Source organism: Podarcis bocagei (assembly GCF_964188305.1).
Source record: "Podarcis bocagei genome assembly, chromosome: 2".
NCBI lineage: Eukaryota > Metazoa > Chordata > Lepidosauria > Squamata > Lacertidae > Podarcis > Podarcis bocagei.
The window spans coordinates 81,719,194-81,737,708 of NC_138126.1; the positions used below are offsets into that span (position 1 = coordinate 81,719,194).

The 18,515-nt window shown below is 41.8% G+C and overlaps 1 protein-coding gene across 7 annotated transcripts in view; it reads right to left on the reverse strand.

Annotated features, from left to right (window-relative positions):
• Positions 1 to 18,515, reverse strand: part of SH3TC2 (SH3 domain and tetratricopeptide repeats 2) — a 47,800-nt gene that overhangs the window by 11,394 nt on the left and 17,891 nt on the right. For 4 of the 7 annotated variants that reach the window (XR_014003811.1, XM_081178321.1, XM_081178320.1 and 1 more), the window contains 10 exons: positions 17,168 to 17,273; positions 15,786 to 15,929; positions 14,357 to 14,552; positions 13,195 to 13,268; positions 12,308 to 12,503; positions 6,902 to 7,040; positions 6,367 to 6,415; positions 4,556 to 6,271; positions 3,926 to 4,106; positions 1,163 to 1,313 (listed from right to left, as the gene is read on the reverse strand). Coding sequence is in view for 6 of the 7 variants with exons in the window: in XM_081178321.1 (XP_081034447.1) it covers positions 1,163 to 1,313; positions 3,926 to 4,106; positions 4,556 to 6,271; positions 6,367 to 6,415; positions 6,902 to 7,040; positions 12,308 to 12,503; positions 13,195 to 13,268; positions 14,357 to 14,552; positions 15,786 to 15,929; positions 17,168 to 17,273 (2,952 nt within the window). In the remaining variant the exon portion in view is untranslated. The remainder of the gene's footprint in view (positions 1 to 1,162; positions 1,314 to 3,925; positions 4,107 to 4,555; positions 6,272 to 6,366; positions 6,416 to 6,901; positions 7,041 to 12,307; positions 12,504 to 13,194; positions 13,269 to 14,356; positions 14,553 to 15,785; positions 15,930 to 17,167; positions 17,274 to 18,515) is intronic. The other 3 variants (XM_081178318.1, XM_081178322.1, XM_081178319.1) reach the window with 1 other exon arrangement.

The following is an 18,515-nucleotide window of genomic DNA, read 5'->3' on the forward strand; positions in this document are numbered from 1 at the left end:
TAAAAGTTATGACTGAATGTTATGCCCGGCCCTTCGTCATTGCAGCATATATGCAATGTTTGTGTTTGCTCACAGTATAGTAACTACAGTGGTACCTTGCTTTTTGAACGTCTCCGTTGACGAACGTTTCAGTTTTCGAACACCATAAACCCTTGTAAATGCTTCGGTTTTCGAACACTTTTCAGAAGTCGAACATGTCACGCAGCTCCCGTATTGAGTTTTCCGTACTGAGTTTTTGGTTTTTGAATGTTTCAGAACTCAAACGGTCTTCCGGAACAGATTACGTTCGAAAACCGAGGTACCACTCTATATGAATGCCATTTGCTACTTACATCCAGGAGCAAACCAATTCAATATTCCTACACAACTGCCTACAAATCAGTGGAGTTGTACTGGAATGGACAGAGTCAGAAGAGTCTGAATTTCTATTGCAAACATAAAGTCTTCTTCTCCAAAACTGTAGTGCACTCATGATTACGAAGGAAAAAGTGATTATCACATATACTAAAAGTTCCAAAATTATTGCAGACTTCCATTGATCAAGGGGCCAATGTCCGCCTGCCTCACTCCATAGCTCCCCCTCTTTCTCCACCTTCCTTCTGTACTGTGGCATCTATTGCTACAACACTCATCTATTTAACTCCCTCTTCCCCTCTAGCATTCATTGCCTGTCTCCCCAGGGGGAAAACATCCAAATGTCGCAAATAAATCCATATGCTTCAATAACATTTCTTCAATTTTAAATAATCACGGGGGTTCACTTCATGAGCTCTTCAGTAATGGAATTTGAGAGTTTGGGCACAAATAAACCTTTTATCAGTGTGCCGTGAGTCATTGCACATTTCATACCCAAGTGAAGCTCTGAGCATATAAACCTGCATGTCAGTACAATATACAAGACTTGTGCCTCTCCCTCAGCCAAGATCTATTCAGTGTCCATCAACTGGTGGGAAATTTATTGCCACTGCTGACACTACTTCTCTTAGACACTGACTCTGACTCAGCAATCACCATGCGCCAGACATTGTACATTAAATCAAAAGATAATGATTTTCCTGCAGATAGCAGTTTGCTATTTATTAGTGTTTGGAACCTCAGCTTGGCAATCTTACATCACAGAGCCGTTAGTTAGACACAACCAGGCCTCTTATTTTTACTTTACCTGCAAATACATTTCCACAAGTTCATCCTCTTGCATTTGATAGTAAAGCCTTCCAGCCTGCAGCCAGGCCTGCGCTGTTTTGACCGTTTCCTCCAGGTCAATGAAGATTCTCAGACTCTGTTTGGTGTAATCCAGGGCCCGTTTCACATATCTGTGGGGTTGATAGAGGCTCCATTATTGCAAAGAAAATGTGGGAGCTTGTGCATCAAGCCAAAACAAACCAATCCTTTCTGACCAGCCCTGCAAAGCTTTCCTTGCATCATTGTTTCCTAAGTCCGACACAAGCTGAATGATGGTCCCCTTTCATTTAGTGCTAAACTTAACAGAGAAGCTCTTATAAAGCAGGTGGAATGGGCCAGGCATGTCATAATCACTTACTGTTCTAAGACCTCTACTGCATTTGGTGTAAGGAAAACAGTGGCTTCCACTGTAGTTCTGTTATCAAGGAGTGTCCTGCCATGGATCTATGCCTTTCCTATTCCCTACAAAATGAAGTCCAGTTCACACTGTGCAACAATGTAGCCTCTCTATGGGCAAGAATGAGTCTGAGGTTCATAACTGGCAACATATTAAAAGTGTGTTTACATCACCTATGAAATCTGTTCCCTCCAATCGTGGAAAAATGAATTGCACATGAGATGTTTGCACATTAGTAATGGGATCAATATCACACAGCAAACATGGCAAAGAGTAGGCCATCCAAGAGATAACTGTTTGTAGTTGTGATTTTAGTGTTTTTTTAAGGAAAAATAACTGCAACTGATGTCTTTTCATCTCAGTGGCTACTGATTTCTCTTTTCTTTCTTTTTTTTGGAAAATATTTTTTATTTGCTTTTACCAATGCAAGTTTACAATCCAGCAATTTATATAATCATCTCTTGAGATTATCTAAATCTCGACTGCCCCCCCCATCCCCTACATGGTTCCTTATTACAATGTTCATAACTGCATATAAGTCCATTCTCCAAATTTCATTTTTTCTAATCATCCATCGTTACATTGCAAGTGAGTCTTGGAGTCCAGCTAAAGTTTTAATTTGCTTACAACGGTCTCCTAAATAAATTATAAATTGTTCCCATTCTTTTTCAAAGTTCTTATCCTCTTGACTCCTGAGCCTCCCCCTTCGTTTTGCCATTTCAGTGTAGTCCAGCAGTTTGGCTTGCCCATTCTTCCCTAGCCAGGATTTTTTCTTCCTTCCATCCTTGGGCTAGTAACATTCATGCAGCTGTTGTCACATATGTGGCTACTGACTTTTCAGTGACTCCTGTTCATCAGATAAATTATTTGCTACCATTCTTCTGGGAACCTGTAATCCTCCAGATCTTGCTGGACTACAACTCCCATCATGCCTGACCACTGGTCATGCTGGCTGGTGATGATGAGAGCTGGCGTTCAACAGCATCTGGAAGGCCACAGATTCCCCACCTCTGGCACAGAAAGACGCTATCACAGACAGCCAGAAGCAGTCACCCCAAATCTTTTTTAAAAAACACCCTCTGGTGGGACAGTGCCACATGGCTGAGGAACAGTGAAATTTGCGTTTGAGATGATGGATGAATAAGGTGGCGGCAGGAGATGGGTGAGATTTAAGAACATCCTGTCTGCTCTAGGATGCAAAAGACATCTTTTCATGAAAGCTGTTGGTCATATGTGAAGTGTTTCTCTCCTTTTCAGACAGGCAGTATTGGAATGATGTCACAATGGCCTGTCAGTCTTCAGGTGAGCAGCATCAGCATGAGGTCACAATGCCAGTATTCCCCCTTCAGAAAGGCAGTGTCAACACAGGGCCACATTTTTCTCCCTCCCTCACTGAAGCAGAGAGCGGCAGCATGTCTTATATAAACAACTATTTATCTCTTTCACTGGAAAAGCTGGAAGCCGGAAGTGGATACAGTCTCCTCCTCATGGAGGGGGCTCCTCGTGGAACAGTATGTGGGTACAATTTCTTTTTTCTTTTATCAGTGTGTCTGTACTGTAGACACCAGTGTTTTCTTTCTGTACTGTAGACACCAGTGTCTCTCTCTCTATCTGAAATGGAGGGCGGCATGTAGTCAGAGAAGTGGCAGATAAGGAGTTGATGGGCAGGCATTCCTACACAGTTCTTTCCATTGTGCATCCCTTTTCCTCCAGGGTAACCTGTAATCTTGAGCAAGGAGGCTTACAGTACAAACCTCCTCTTCGTATATTCCTTCCCTCTGAGCTCATTCTGACCTTTCATAGGAAGGGTAGCATTCAGATTCCTAAGCAATCATAACATAGCCAATACTGCAAACAAAGCAGTGGTAACTTGCAAGTACACGATAGATAGCTGTATTTAAAATTAAGTGAATGATATTTATTCTCAGTATGCCCTGGGGCTAATTTACCACCTAATTTACCACCTGCACTAAATGCCAAAAATATTTTCCTGGAGTATTTCATACTATTTTTCAAAATGTTCAAAGCAGTGTACATCCTCCCCGGGCAATATAAAAACATTAAAAACTATGTTTCTCAATGGATAGGGATACTTTTTGAAACAAATGTATGGTTTGCTTTAAGACCCACTGTGCCGTGTTTTGTGGCTGGTGTAGTTCATGCCATGTGGTCCATACTCAACAGTGGCATTTAAAATTTCATATTTAAAATTTAATGAGTTTGCACTAAAAATGATAAAAGTGAAAATAATTGAAGTTGTCTGACAACAAAATCACTGAAATAAAAAACATGGTTAGAAATGCCTCATTTTTTCCATCTTAAATGTTGTACATGGTGCCGACTCACCTGGTTGTCTGCAGACTCTGGTAGAGCTGGCTGAGGACCTGCAAAAGCTGCCCTTCCATTTCTTTGTCCTGGAGCTGCTGAGCTAGGAAGAGTTGGTGCTCATGGTAGATGATGCAGGCCCCAGTGTTGGGCTGCACTTTGCGATAGAAATGGCAGATGGACTCCGTGGCCTGAAGTTGACCTGGGTCGCAATATTTCAACATTTAAAATTGTGGGGTGTAAAAACGTATTGCAGTCAAATACAACATTCCTACAATGCACATGCTGGGGAATGCTTTGTATCACTCGGGAGAAAACTGGATGATTGTAAGTAAACTAGTTTTATGTTAAGTTTAATCAGATGGTCGTGTCTATTCTTTTAGGAGGGATATAAAAAGGGAAACCAGGAATCTTAAGTAGTGAGGCTCAGACGATCCAGCAACAAGCTAACCACTGTGTAATTTTAAAAGGGGGATGTTTGGAACTCTGCTAGGATATGGAACTTGCTAGTGCAAGTTAGGAAGGATATCATTAAATAATCTATCCTCTCCTGCCTCCCTAAACATCCCAACAAAAATAAGGTCAAGGAAAAAGCAAAGAACACCCTCCATTTCCCCCCTCAACCCACGTCCCAATAGGCTAGCTACTCACTCATAATGTTGCTTGTGTTCAAGGCAACGGCCAAGGCGAGTTCATGAAACAGTTTGCTCTCATCTGTCTTATGCATCTCCACCTGGCACTGGGCCAACCACAGCAGAATCTGCACCAGCTCCAGCTGTGCATCATCTCCACCCTGTAGTTCAAAATACAACCTAACAGCCTGGAGAAAGTAGCATTCTGCTAGGTGGCTTGCCTGGCAAGAGACAGCCAGGCACCCAAAGTTGGATAAGGCAATGGCTTGGTTCCGCCTGTTGCCAGTCTCCTGGGCTTTGTTTAAGGCCCTCAGGTAGTTCTCTGCTGACTTCTGCACCTGCCCTTCTCCTTTAAGGGCAATGGCCAGAAGGTTGTGGACAACCCCATCTTGCGTGATGCTGTCTGTCTGTCGCAGAGAACGCAGGAGGCGCAACATGATCTCCGACGCTTTTTCTGGCTGGCTGCTCAAAGCGTACACCCACCCCAAAGAAAGGGAGGACTCAAAAGCTTCCTCCTCGCCCATCACTTTGCCAAGGGCAACAGCCCTGTTCGAATAATGAACGGCTCCTTGTAACATGCCATGCTTGAGGTACATTTTGGATAACACTGCACAAAGGGCTCTCTCCGTGGGCACAGCTCCGTTTTCGTGGGAGAAGGCCAAGGCACAGCTCAGGTAGAGGCAAGCCAAAGCGGGGACGCTGCTTCTGCTTCTCCTGTCTTGGATCACTAGGAGCTTAGAAGCATTTGAAAGGATGAATCCAGCTCTCCAAATGGGTGTTGGTGCCCCTTTCACAGGGCTGGGAGGGGAAAGCCTGGCCGATGCCAAGGCAACATGCGGCAAGCACTTCTTCTCATAGAGGTAGGTCAGGAGAGGCATCAGGTCCAAAGAGGGTGCACTGGAGTCCTGGATAGAGACACTGGAGCACAGGAACTGCAAGCGTTCAGAGAAAGGCAGGACCTCGTCATACTTGCCCAGCTGCAAGAAGAGCCTGACCACAAGAAGGCAGGCCCGAGCTTCCAAAGCAATGTTGCCCATGGTGATGGCTTCTCTCAGAATGTACACCACGACCTCAAGCTCATTCTCAGAACAGAAGCAGTGTCCAGGCAGGCAGGCCAGAAGGGCCACCCCTTTCCCAAGCACGGACAAGAACTTCTGCTTTATCTTCTGCTTCAGGTAAATGGCAGCGAGGTTCGTGTGCAGCGAGGCAAGCAGGGGCAGGTCGTCAAAACCTCTGTCAATAGCGCTCATGGCTTCCTCAAAATACACTCGAGCCTGAGAGAACTTGGCCTTCTTGGTGCAGAGGCGGCCCAAGAGAAAGCATATCCGGATGTGAGCCCAAGCAAGGTGACCTCTCTTGGCCCAGTTCCTGGATGTCTCTAGGTATAGGACTAGCTCTTCCTCGCTGGAGAAGCCATAGAAGGTGGAACTGAGGAAGGAAAAAGAGAGGTCATAGAGACTTTGGAAATGGGGCACATAGCCATCTTGGTTGAGGAAAGTCAATATAGGGTCAAAGACATCAGAGTCCTCCATGTGCCCAGCGTTCAGGTCAATAAAGAACTTGGGGTCATCAAGGTCATCTGGTTCTGGCAGAAGTACGTGTTCCAGGGTAGAAGGTGAAGAGTCACCAACAGGACTGGACTTTTCAGAACCACTAGGAGTTGGCAAGCTATTGCTAGCCTGCTTCCCCCAGCTCTCAAACATCCAGCCATCCTTAAGTCCCTGAACAACTGCATCTGAAAGAGAGAGATAAGCCACAAGGAAATGCTTCCCCTCACGAAGATACATTTCAGGAAAAACAGCACCCACTTTCCCCTTCATCCATACTCACCTGATGGCATTCTTGGGTACATTGCCACAGGTTCAAAGCCATCTGTGGGACCCAGAAAAAGGGTGGAAAATATGCAGAATGAGATCGTGGGAAGCAAGAAGGCTGCACCTCAAATACTGCACTAAAACCAAAGGCTTTCACTATCTTCATCTCACAACACATTTAGCTTGAAATCGGGAGATGTGCTCAAAGGGGAGAAGACAGGCATAGGAGGCACTCAGAAGCACTATGACCCCGTAGGTGAAAGGAGAGCTAGTTGTCCATTCTGAATTAGAAAAGTTAATTTTCCAAAAGGAAAATGCCGACAAAATCTGGTTTTAAATTTTGATAAAAGTAGTACTATCTCTTTCATTTATATCGTTTGACCAGCTATTTAAGAATATGATGGCTCACTAATATTCAACAGTAATTGGTGACGGTGATTCAAAACATGAATGGAGTGAACAGTTGGAGGGAAATGGCAAAGTTGGGAATGACAGGTAGTACAGCACTTTGCTATTAGACAAAGGGCTGTACTAGGGAGGAATGGATACTCACCAAGCCTGTACACAGAAGTGATGTCTGTTTGTGCCCATTCACCCAAAAGATTACTGTAATGCGTCTCATTGCCATTGGATGGAACCTGCAGAATGGAAGCGACTTCTTCTTCACTAAAAAATACTGGATTCTTTTGCCTGTGTTGGGGATAAAACATGGGTAACAGCAAGTCAGCGCTAAACCCCATCCTAATCTCTCTCTTTGCCTCTGCTAAGAGACAAAAACTGGTGTCATTTCCAAAGAATGTGTGATATTTCCACTCCTTAACTATTCCTTGCAGTAGCACCTTAAAGACCAACTAAGTTAGTTCTTGGTATGAGCTTTCGTGTGCATGCACACTTCTTCAGATATTTGAAGAAGTGTGCATGCACACGAAAGCTCATACCAAGAACTAACTTAGTTGGTCTTTAAGGTGCTACTGGAAGGAATTTTTTTTATTTTGACTATGGCAGACCAACACGGCTACCTATCTACTACTGGAACCATGGAAGGCACCACATTGAGCCGCATGAAATGGAAGTCCATCAACCTCACCAGGTATCTGAAGAAGTGTGCATGCACACGAAAGCTCATACCAAGAACTAACTTAGTTGGTCTTTAAGGTGCTACTGGAAGGAATTTTTTTTATTTTGACTATGGCAGACCAACACGGCTACCTATCTATTCCTTGCAGTAAAGCTGAAGCTGAGTACCCAAGTTTTAGATGTGGTGAAGGCATTGCGTTCCAAGGAAAATCTACTTTACCCAAAGTTAAGAGAGCATATCTGCATATCGGGGGGGGGGGAGAATCTCTAGCAAGATAACTGGGTTTTCCCCACCAACGTGCTGGAAACAAGTTGTGAGGCAAACAGTGAATTTGGCTAAATTAGGACTTGAGGAAACTAGGGTTCAAATTCTCACTCAGCACTGCAAGCAAGTTCATCCCTGATAGGAACCCACCATGGTATGCTTACAATGATTTTCCACTTCCTATTATTGACAAGTTGAATTGTTTTAAGGAATGGCAAAAGGTATTGTCTAAATTTATCTGGCCGGGGGACGACGACCCAGAATTAAGTTCAAGTTATTAACAGATTTGAAAGAGAGAGAGGGTTTCTCCCTGCCAGATTTAAGGATTTACTTTGAAGCAGCAGCCTTTTACTGGTTGAAAGAATGGTTTTTGCTGGAAGATACAGACGTTTTAGATTTGGAAGGTTCTGATAATGTATTTGGAAGGCATGCATATTTATGGTATGATAAGATAAAGGCTCACAGAGGATTTAAAAATCATATAATTAGAAAATCTTTATATAATGTTTGGATAAGATATAAGGATTTGTTAGAAAGGAAAACACCCAGGTGGATATCACCTTGGAAGCTAAGACCTATAAAAGGTTGAATATGAAAGCCAAGTGGTTGAAGTATAATGATATTTTGATGGAAGTAGGGGGACCAATTTAGATTAAAATCTTATGACCAGTTAAAGGATAAATTAGATGTTTGGTCCCAGTACATCCAGATAAATGACGTGTTTAAAATGGATAAGAAAATTGGTTTTCAAAAGAGAAATCCAAACTGGAAATGGAGTTATTAGATACAAAAATGAAAAACCTATCCAAGATGTATAATTTATTGCTGGAATGGCATACGAAAGATGAACAAGTAAAATCTGTAATGACTGAATGGGCTAGGGATGTGAGGCACAATATTACGATGTTGGATTGGGAGAAATTGTGGAAAAAAGGGATTAAATTTACAGCATGTAATGTATTAAGAGAAAATTTGATGAAAATGATGTACAGATGGTACTTAACACCAGTGAAGTTAGCAAAAATGTATCATACTCATGATAATACATGCTGGAAATGTAAGGAAAAAGAAGGAACCTTTTACCACATGTGGTGGACGTGCCCCAAGGTAAAAGACTTCTGGGAAAGGATTTATAATGAACTGAAAAAAGTGTTGAAAAACACATTTATTAAGAAACCAGAAGCCTTTTTACTTGGTATAGTGGGGCGTGAAATCCCCAAAAAGGATGTTACTTTTTTTCTGTATGCCACAACAGCTGCGAGAATATTACTAGAGAAGAATTGGAAGAAACAAGATTTACCAACTATCGAAGAATGGCAGATGAATATGATGGACTATATGGAACTTGCCGAACTGACTGGGAGACTCCGAGACCTGAGAGAAGAGACGGTGGAAGAAGACTGGAAGAAGTTTAAAGAATATCTGAAAAAAATATGTTAATATTTAAATTTTAGAATAGCTTTGGAAGTAGATATAGGCTGTAGGGTTAGAAGTAGAAGATAGTGTATTTTAAAATAGTATTATTTGTAAGTGATAAAATGTGAAGGCTTTTATGGTAAAAGTAAGCTTGATAAAAAAAATGGTTAAAAATTATGATATATGTAAACTGCTAAAGATGAAGTAAAATGAAAATCAGATAGGGGGGACTTGGGGAACACCTAACAATGTTTAGAAAAAATAAGGATAAGACAAGAATTTGTTTGTATTGTGTTTTTTTCCTGTTTGTGTTGTTTAGTGGTGTTATAAAATGAATTAAAAAAATTGGGGGGGGGGGAATACAATGATTTTCCAAAACAGATTTTTTAAAAAACTAAAATGCTAAATGCTATTACTGCCAGAAGAACAGCACCTAAACTATGACAAATAGTATTTATTTTATTTTAAATTGGTTAATTATTGTATTGATTAAGATAATTAATGAAACATTATTCCATCAGCAGACTTATTCTGATGAAGAAAGGAAATGTAAAGTATTATCCTAGACATAGTGATTCAGAGGTAAGTCTGAGTATTGGTTTATGAGTTCAATGTAGATTATTCCAAGGTGAGTGTGGGATTGCAGACTCAAGTTTCAATGTTATAGGCTGCAATCCTATACCTGAGAGTAACCCCCTTTGCATTATTATGAAGCATGATATGTAGTTATGGCATTCATTATCCACTTACAGTAGAAGGAAAGTATCACTCCAAGGAAAAATCTTTCCAGAGCATCGCAAACTGAAAATCTTGAGGAAGATTAACAGTGACATCTTGTGGCCACCGCAATTTCACACGCAACTCTACATGCATACATACAGAGCTCAAATGTACCTGAATTGGTTAGGATATACGCTTCATTTGTCTTCTAACTTACCTCCTGCATGAATAACATTTGTATGTGATATATGCAATAACTGTCAGGAGACAGCTTTTTTCAGTAGGGGTACCACAGCTTTGGAATGACTTCCCTAAGGAAGCACACCTGACATCTACTTTGCAAGCTTTTAGGCTGAGGGTGAGTAGAAGGTAGGTTGAAATCTACTGGTAGTTTTCTCTGGCAGTTTGCACTAGATCTGCAAGGGTTTCCAGTTCCCAAAGGTTCAGCTGCAGCAGCAACCACAGATTGCTGTTTTCTACCTATATTAGGCTCCTGAAAGAAAGAAAGCTAAGCAGACATGGACTTCTGGGCAAGAGAATGATGTTTAGTTCAGTTCTCATCCTGGAAAACAAATTCCTAGGCTCAGAACATGCTCAGAGGTTTGTTTGTTTTAATTCTAACTTTTGCTTGGACCATAGTTTTCAAACCCATTACTTGCAGTGATACAATACCTTAATCAGAGCACCTGGACAAATCCTGCCACTAGAAATCCACCCTCATGCTGCCACACATGTGCTAGTTAAGCCTTCACCAAAAGTGGATGTCCCAGAGGTATTAACACTTTATAGTCCTCTGGCCAGAAGATAAACTACCTGAAATTGATTGAATTGACTTTACTGTAGGAAGTGCTAATGACCAACTAAGCTTCCCCACACTGTCATGTAAGCTGTCTGTTTTACCTGACGTAAAGCAGCATTTGCTCTGTCCCTTCAAATGGTGACTCTTCATTCTCATAAGCTTGCAAATTGCACACACAGTAGTTGCTGCAATTAAAGGCTACCATCTTTCTCTACTTTGTGCTTCTCTTCTATTACCCAAAATGCACCTGACAGCAGATGATCACTTGAGAATATCTTTGGGACCAAGACCAACTACTATACATTAGTGCAATATTCACCAAACCATAAACCACTTTTGAAAGCCTTATCAAACCCTCTTTAAAAACCCCAGGATTTCTTTAAACTACAGCTGCAATCCTATACTCACTTACCTCAGAGTAAGCCACACAGAACTCTACAGGACTTACTTATGCATAGACAAAAGATTGCCATGTACACGTTCCTTTTCTAGCTGTCCTTACATGTGACCGAAGTATTTTCTGAATATTCATCCCCTGATCTGAATATAATTATCTACTTGCTCTGAAACAAGGTTGTTCCTACAATAAACCCATCAACTATGAGCTGGAGTTCTATGATGCACCTCCACATGAACAGAAACTCCCCCATTCTTTTCTGTGTCAGGACAAGCACCATGCGCAATGCACACAGAGAGCTTTCCCCAATGTTAATGTGAAATGGGATTCATTTGGAATATTCTGTAAGCTTCAGAACTCGCATGTGAACACCAGAGCTACTGGACTGGAGCAACTGCCCCCCCCCCCCCGCTCTTCCCTCACTGTTGCCATATCAAGCCAATTTCTACATACTGAAGAATGTTATCAGTTAATTGAAATTCAGAGGAAGAGATAAGATACAAGTTGTGGCAACATTTCTTAATGATATGCCTCACAGAAACCTGAAAGAGGCATACGCTGTGGTGGTTTTGTCTCAAAAGCCTATTTTCTCATCACCTGAAATTATATATTTTAAATCTCCAGCCTCATTTTTAAAAAGATCTGGTCCTCACAGATGCAAGCAAACACTTGATGTTTAAATCAATTACTGCAGGGGACCATTTAGCATTTGGTGGGGGGAGAAATAATTACAAATAAATTCCAAAAGTAAAGAAAATGAACACCAGATTCTTCAAGGGTTGATTCAAGTCACTTTGTGGAGGAACAGGATGCAAGAACACCAAAATATTTGAAAATGTGAACTGTCAAGCAAAAGTAAACAGATACTCTTATCTGTGTACTTCCCCTGTGTGTTGACAAGGCCCCTTGATTTGTTCAGAGATTAACTTCCCATCAGGTAGTGATCACCCATAGAATTGTACTGCTTGAGTTGCTTTGTGCCTGAGCCAAGGCATATCTTTAAACATCTCCATTTAACAAGCTCATATTCAATTCACAAATCATTTCTATGTTGTGATCTTGATCACATGCCTTGAGACGTTTTCTTAAGCAAAAAAAAAAAAAAAAAGGGAATCTTGAGCAACAACATTTTTCCTGTCTCCTATCCACAGTCCCCTCACACCTCACCCTGCACAGAAAAAGATCCCAAACTTGATTTCTGCATTTATGCAATAAACACCAATTGTGTCTTTATCTCAGCCCACAAGTGTGTTTTCCTCCCTCTGTGGGTATTTCACACTTACATCGGCTCACAAGTCTCAGGATGCACACATCTGGTTTGGACAAAGCCTACTGCACCGCTGCTTGTGGATTTCCCTATAAACCACTGGAGGCCTGGAATGAAGAAGCCAGTCACCTCTATGGTCTCCCCTTTGCAGAAGCTCAGCTCGTCCCATCCTTTCCCTCTGTGATCTTCTGTAGTTGTGCACCTCCCTTGGCCTAAGAAATAAAACAAAAATGTCCCTCATTCCAGCAGGCTGAACCATTCTCTCTTTGAAACAGTGACCACTGGCAGAGAAGGGCATGCTTATGAGTTGAGTGTGAAAACAAGGTCCCTTTGTGTCCCATAACCTTTGTGTTTTGTCCTGTCACCTGAAACCACAGCTTATTCTTCTTAATACAGCTTAATACAGCCCCCCTTCAAATGAAGACGGAAGAAAGAAAGAAGCTTGGGTAAAATGTTTGCCTATTTCAGCTTTCAGCATGAAAACATTTGGAGCGAAGGTAGGGGATAATCACTACTATTGCGAATGTTCACACTTTTTGTGTCAATTTGCCATCACCTTCCCCTCATCTGTTGCTTTGGCAGTACCCCAACCTGTTAGGCGCTTCCTTTTTCATAGTGTGGTTTCAGTCAATTAGGTACATCACATAGTAAATGTAATGATGTCATGACACTATTCTAGGCAATTAGATTTGATGTCACTGAGGGCAAATGAAGCTAATTTAGCTGATGTTTCCGCTTCTAATTTAAACAAATGATTAAAAAATGCAAACTATATCCTGTGCAAATCTAAGACATTCTAAAAACCCTGCAATCCCACCCCCACTTCAAATAAAGAGAGAAGTACACAATGGATCAGTCTTAAGTCAGTTATCTACAATTTACCCCCAATAAGATTGTCCTCACCAATCTGCAAAGAGCCAGGTCCGCTGATTTGTTTGGAGATACCACAGCTCATTGGATAGTTCTTCAGGAACCACCTGCGGATATGAAGAGCTGTGAATGAACACTCTATTTCTTTCAGAGTACAGTCGTACCTTGGATCCCAAATGCCTTGGTATTCGGACATTTTGGCTCCTGAATGCCGCAAACTCAGACGTGAGTGTTCCGGTTTGGGAACATTCTTTGGATCCCAAACGTCAAACGGGGATTCCACAGCTTCTGGTTGGCTGCAGGAGCTTCCTGCAGCCAATCAGAAGCCACGCTTTGGTTTCCGAACATTTTGGAAGTCGAATGGACTTCCGGAACGGATTCCGTTCGATTTCCAAAGTACGACTGTACTCTTTGCTTCACATTTGGGGGTGGGGAATGGTGCACACTAACCTTTCATAACATAATTGCCAATAAAAGTGATCTCAGGATGTATTTACAGAGGGCAGGTATATTACTAGCAGCCCGTTTTACCCTCGGAGATAAGAATGTTTTCATTCTGAGCAGATAGGTAGCCGTGTTGGTTTGCCATAGTCAAAAGGCAAGGGGTGAGAAGGTGAGAAATGGCTTAGTCATGTATAATGAGATAAGAATCCAGTGTCTCTGTTCAGACCAGGTCTCTCCATGGTTTTAAGTTTGGTAATGAGTTGCAATTCAGCAGCTTCTCTTTCCAGTCTATTTCTGCTGAATTGCAACTCATTACCAAACTTAAAACCATGGAGAGACCTGGTCTGAACAGAGACATTGGATTCTTATCTCATTATACATGACTAAGCCATTTCTCACCTTCTCACCCCTTGCCTTTTCCTGTAAGACCTATTACAGTCGTTAAGAGTCGTCAACAGGCTCATCTCAGCTAACTGCCAATCTCCCATTCCCACCACCCTTCTGAGTAATACCCCTCCCCACCTTCTCACTATATAGAAGGATCTGGCAACTTCTGTTTCAGTGTATCTGAAGAAATGTGCATGCACACGAAAGCTCATACCAAGAACTAACTTAGTTGGTCTTTAAGGTGCTACTGGAAGGAATTTTTTTATTTCATTCTGAGCGTTTTACTCTGAGTGAACCCAGGTTACGGCCACAATGACTCACAATGTCGGCCCTGTGTATAGATTGCCACAGCCGCTCTACTTACTGGTAAAAAGGATGGGGCAATGGTTCCATGGCTGTGACAGGGACCAGGCCCCTCTGGTCATTCAACAGAGATGTCCCTTCCCATTTGGTGTCATGCCCAATGTCTTTCACATGGACAAGCTCATTTTTGGAGAGCTTCAAATCCTCCCCTTCTTCATCTGTCAGGACACCAACCACGACCCTGGCAAAGAAGTTTCCTGCAGATGAAAGAAGAATTGATAAAGGTCAGGATTATTGTCCTATAAACAGCTTGGAAGCCCTGCTCCACGTGTTACTACCTTCAAACTTCAGCTTGGAAACCACAGCAAGCCAGGCATTTTCTGTCATAGTGTCACAATTGTGGAATTCCCTCCCCAGAAACCTTGTTTGGTCCAGTCTCTCTATTCCCTTGCATAAAATCGTGAGGACTTTTCTCTTTAGGAAGACCAAGTTTAAAGCTATTTCAAATTGCAGTGCTTTATGGGCATTGGCTACATAGCTGCATTTGTGTTTTACTGGTTTTGTTTTCGTTGTACTGATTTGTAACTTGCCTTGGGTCTTACCCACCTTCGAGAAAGGTGAGTAACAAAAATAACAAGCATGATACCAGTGAAAATTCTGTGGGAAAATTCCTCTCCTGCAATGACAACTTATGAGGGCAAGAGGGTGCCCAGCAGGTCAGAACCATGTCTTATTCTGAAATCTCCTCTCTGAAGCAACCATTTGGAGGCTGGGATGTGGGCTCTGAGGCAGAGAATTGTTCAGTGCATTATCTCAGGATCCAGTTGCTTCCTGACCTCATGTTTGCTTCAAAAATAATTTTGTGCAGAACGATTTTGGGCTCCTCGTGTTAACTATATGAAGTGATTTGCTCACAGTGAACTTACTTTCTAGTAGGCTTTGGTCAGGGTTGGTACCCCTGTTACATATGAAAAAGCCTGTCACCATCTTTGTGGTGTTTTCAGAGATAGGTAAAGCCTTCCTGGTCACTCAAACATTTTAAATAATTTAGATAATCTGGGTCTTTCTCAGTTTGTATATCTGTGTTTTAAATGGGGAGTAGGCAATTTTTTGGTAGCTTTTTAAATTTTACTTTTTCTGTAATGTTATGGTTTTATATATTATCTCATATATTATTTACTGTCAGCCACCCAGAGAACTTTACATTATAGGATCTAAGTAAATAGTGCCTGTCTATTGTACACTTTTGCTGGGCACTCTTCCCCTCACCAGAACCAGATTTTGGGGTTTGAGGCAGGTAGGACCCCTTTCCAAAATCTACCTACTCCACACCTGCATGGTCCCACTCTGGCCTTCTCTCTCCTGCCAATAGGAGTCCAGAGCAACCCACTTAAGAGCCCACCTTACAAATATGCAGTACTATGGATCCAAAACATACTCCTAAAGGGATATTTGGAGAGGAGCTGTAAGACTGGCTTCATATTTCTCACCTTCCTGAAGCAGAAGACCTAAGTACATGGTGGCCAGGTGATCCTCATCTAGAGCAACAGTTATCTCGGTGTCCTCCACCAGAGCACAGTTCAGCCAGTACTCAGGGGTGAAGAGAAGATGCTCCAAACAGCTGCCCACATAGCCTGATCCACAATAAAAAGGAAGAATGCAAACATATCATGTGGCTTCCAAGAGCAAACATGCAGCAGTGGTTTTCTCAGGTAAAACATTTGACACAGAATGTCGGTCATTCTTCGGGCCCATGCCACACAGCCTCAGGGCCAAACTGAAAATGTTCTATTTATTTCTCAAACTTACACAAGCCGTCTCTCAGCAGGAAGTTTCAGAAGTAGTTAAAAATCAAATAAGCCAATAATAACAATAAAACCACAAAACAAAAACTTTAAAGCACAATAAGCTTTTTCTTAAAAAAAAATCCTATAACGTAGGAGAAGGGAATGTTTTTCTGTCAAGGGCCACACTCCATTAGGGATAATTTGTCAAAGGCTGCCTGCTGGGGTGGGGAGGGCCAAACCCAGTAGTGTCTGGGGCCACGGGCAAATAAAGTGTATGCATCCTTTTCTCACTGCCACCCCCTTCTCTCTTGTTTGATAACCAATCAATTAACTAATCAACAAATTAATTTCAGTTTCCTATGCTTACAGCATCATAATTTTGACCCATGAGCCCTTGTCTGATCCTCCCTTCCAGCTCTTCGCTATGCATGGATCTTTTACAAGCTTTCTAGGGTTGAAACTGCCTCTTATATATGGAGATGAAACCACTTCAGCCTTGTTTCTTTCTCTCTTCCTTGTAGTGTCTCATTTGACACCATGAGCCATGGTATCATCAGAATGGATTTCATTCCACCCCAGCCTTGCCTTGTTGGAGAGGGGGAGCAATGTGTGAAACTGGACCTTTTTCAATATACAGTGGTGCCTTGCAAGACGAAATTAATCCATTCCGCGAGTCTCTTCGTCTTGCGGTTTTTTCGTCTTGCGAAGCACGGCTATTAGCGGCTTAGCGGCTATTAACGGCTTAGCGGCTATTAACGGCTTAGCGGCTTTAAGAAAAAGGAAACAAACTGCAAGAACTCGCAAGACGTTTCGTCTTGCGAAGCAAGCCCATAGGGAAATTCGTCTTGCGGAACGACTCTAAAAATGGAAAACTCTTTCGTCTAGCGAGTTTTTCGTCTTGCGAGGCATTCGTCTTGCGGGGCACCACTGTAAATACTGAAAAGAGACACAGAGGCAGAAGCTCTCTTTCTCTCATATCTTAAGAGACTAGTCCTGCCCACAGCAACTTATATAATGATCCCCACATCCCACCCTCCAGCTCTCCTGGTGGAAAGCCAGTCTCCCCTCAGTTCCATGTGATCTACCGAGCGCTAAGTATGTTGAAAACTTCCATATTTCTTCTATGGTCCTGAAGGAGAGTAGAAAGCGACTGTCCTGTGCCTGGATACAAACCAGCCGGGCTGACAGCTCCTGCAAAAAAGGAAAGCAGGAAAGACCATGGGAATTATGTTGTGAATGAACATGTGCTATATTCTGTGTTTCTGTTTCTTCTTCTTCTTCTTCTTCTTCTTCTTCTTCTTCTTCTTCTTCTTCTTCTTCTTCTTCCAACAATGGCATTTGAAATTTGGATTGTAGACTAAGGGTCATGACTACAGAAAGACAATACAACCCTGCCCTACATAAAGGGAGATCAGCTACTGACATGAGTCAACAGTGTGATGCAGCAGTAAAAAAAAGGTGATGCTATTCTAGGCTGCATCAGCAGAAGTATAGTGTCACCTGGAATACTGTGTCCAGTTCTGGGCACCACAATTTAAGAAGGATCTTGACAAGCTGGAACATGTACAGAGGCGGGCAACCAAGATGATCAAGGGTCTGGAAACCAAGCCTATGAGGAACGGTTCAGGGAGTTGGGCATGTTTAGCCTGGAGAAGAGGTGACTGAGAGGAGATATGTTCACCAACTTCAAACATCTAAAGGGCTCTCAGATGGAAGATGGAGCAAGCTTGTTTTCTCCTGCTCTGGAGGACAGGACTCAAACCAATGGCTTCAAGTTACAAGAAAGGAGATTCCAACTAAATGTCACAAATAACTTTGTGACAGTAAGAACTCTCCTTCCTTGAAGGTTTTAAAGCAGAGATTGGGTGTTTACTGCCCTGAACTCTTTTGAATAAAGATGGTATTGCAAATAATGTGCAGGGGAATTTAAAAATGGTAGGGAATTTAAATAATGGTGGGGATTTTTAATTTTTAAAAAAAGCTTTCTGAGTTTTAAATAACTTTTCATTCAATTTTAATAATTTGACAATGTGTGGCATTTATATAATCTCAATTTGGAAAATAAACAGCAAAACGAAACATTTCTGATTGAGATATTGTATTATTATAGTTATCAACAAGAACAAGAACAATAAGAAACCAAAAAAGGAGGAATAAAAAAGAAAAGAAATAAGCATTAAAAAATCCATGAATGAATGATAAAAAACATACAACATTTCTTGGGTACGTTTGTCAACATTATTTGAGTGGCAAGTTTTGTAGTTATAAAAACTTGAAGTGTCCAGTCACTTTGGAGCAGGGATAGTTACACAGATGTGAATACGAAAATAATTATGAATATGATTATGAGTGTGATCGAAGGGATAAAGGGAATCTGTGGGCTCCAAACCTTTTCCTTTTATAGGATCATTCTAACCATGTTGAGCTATATGT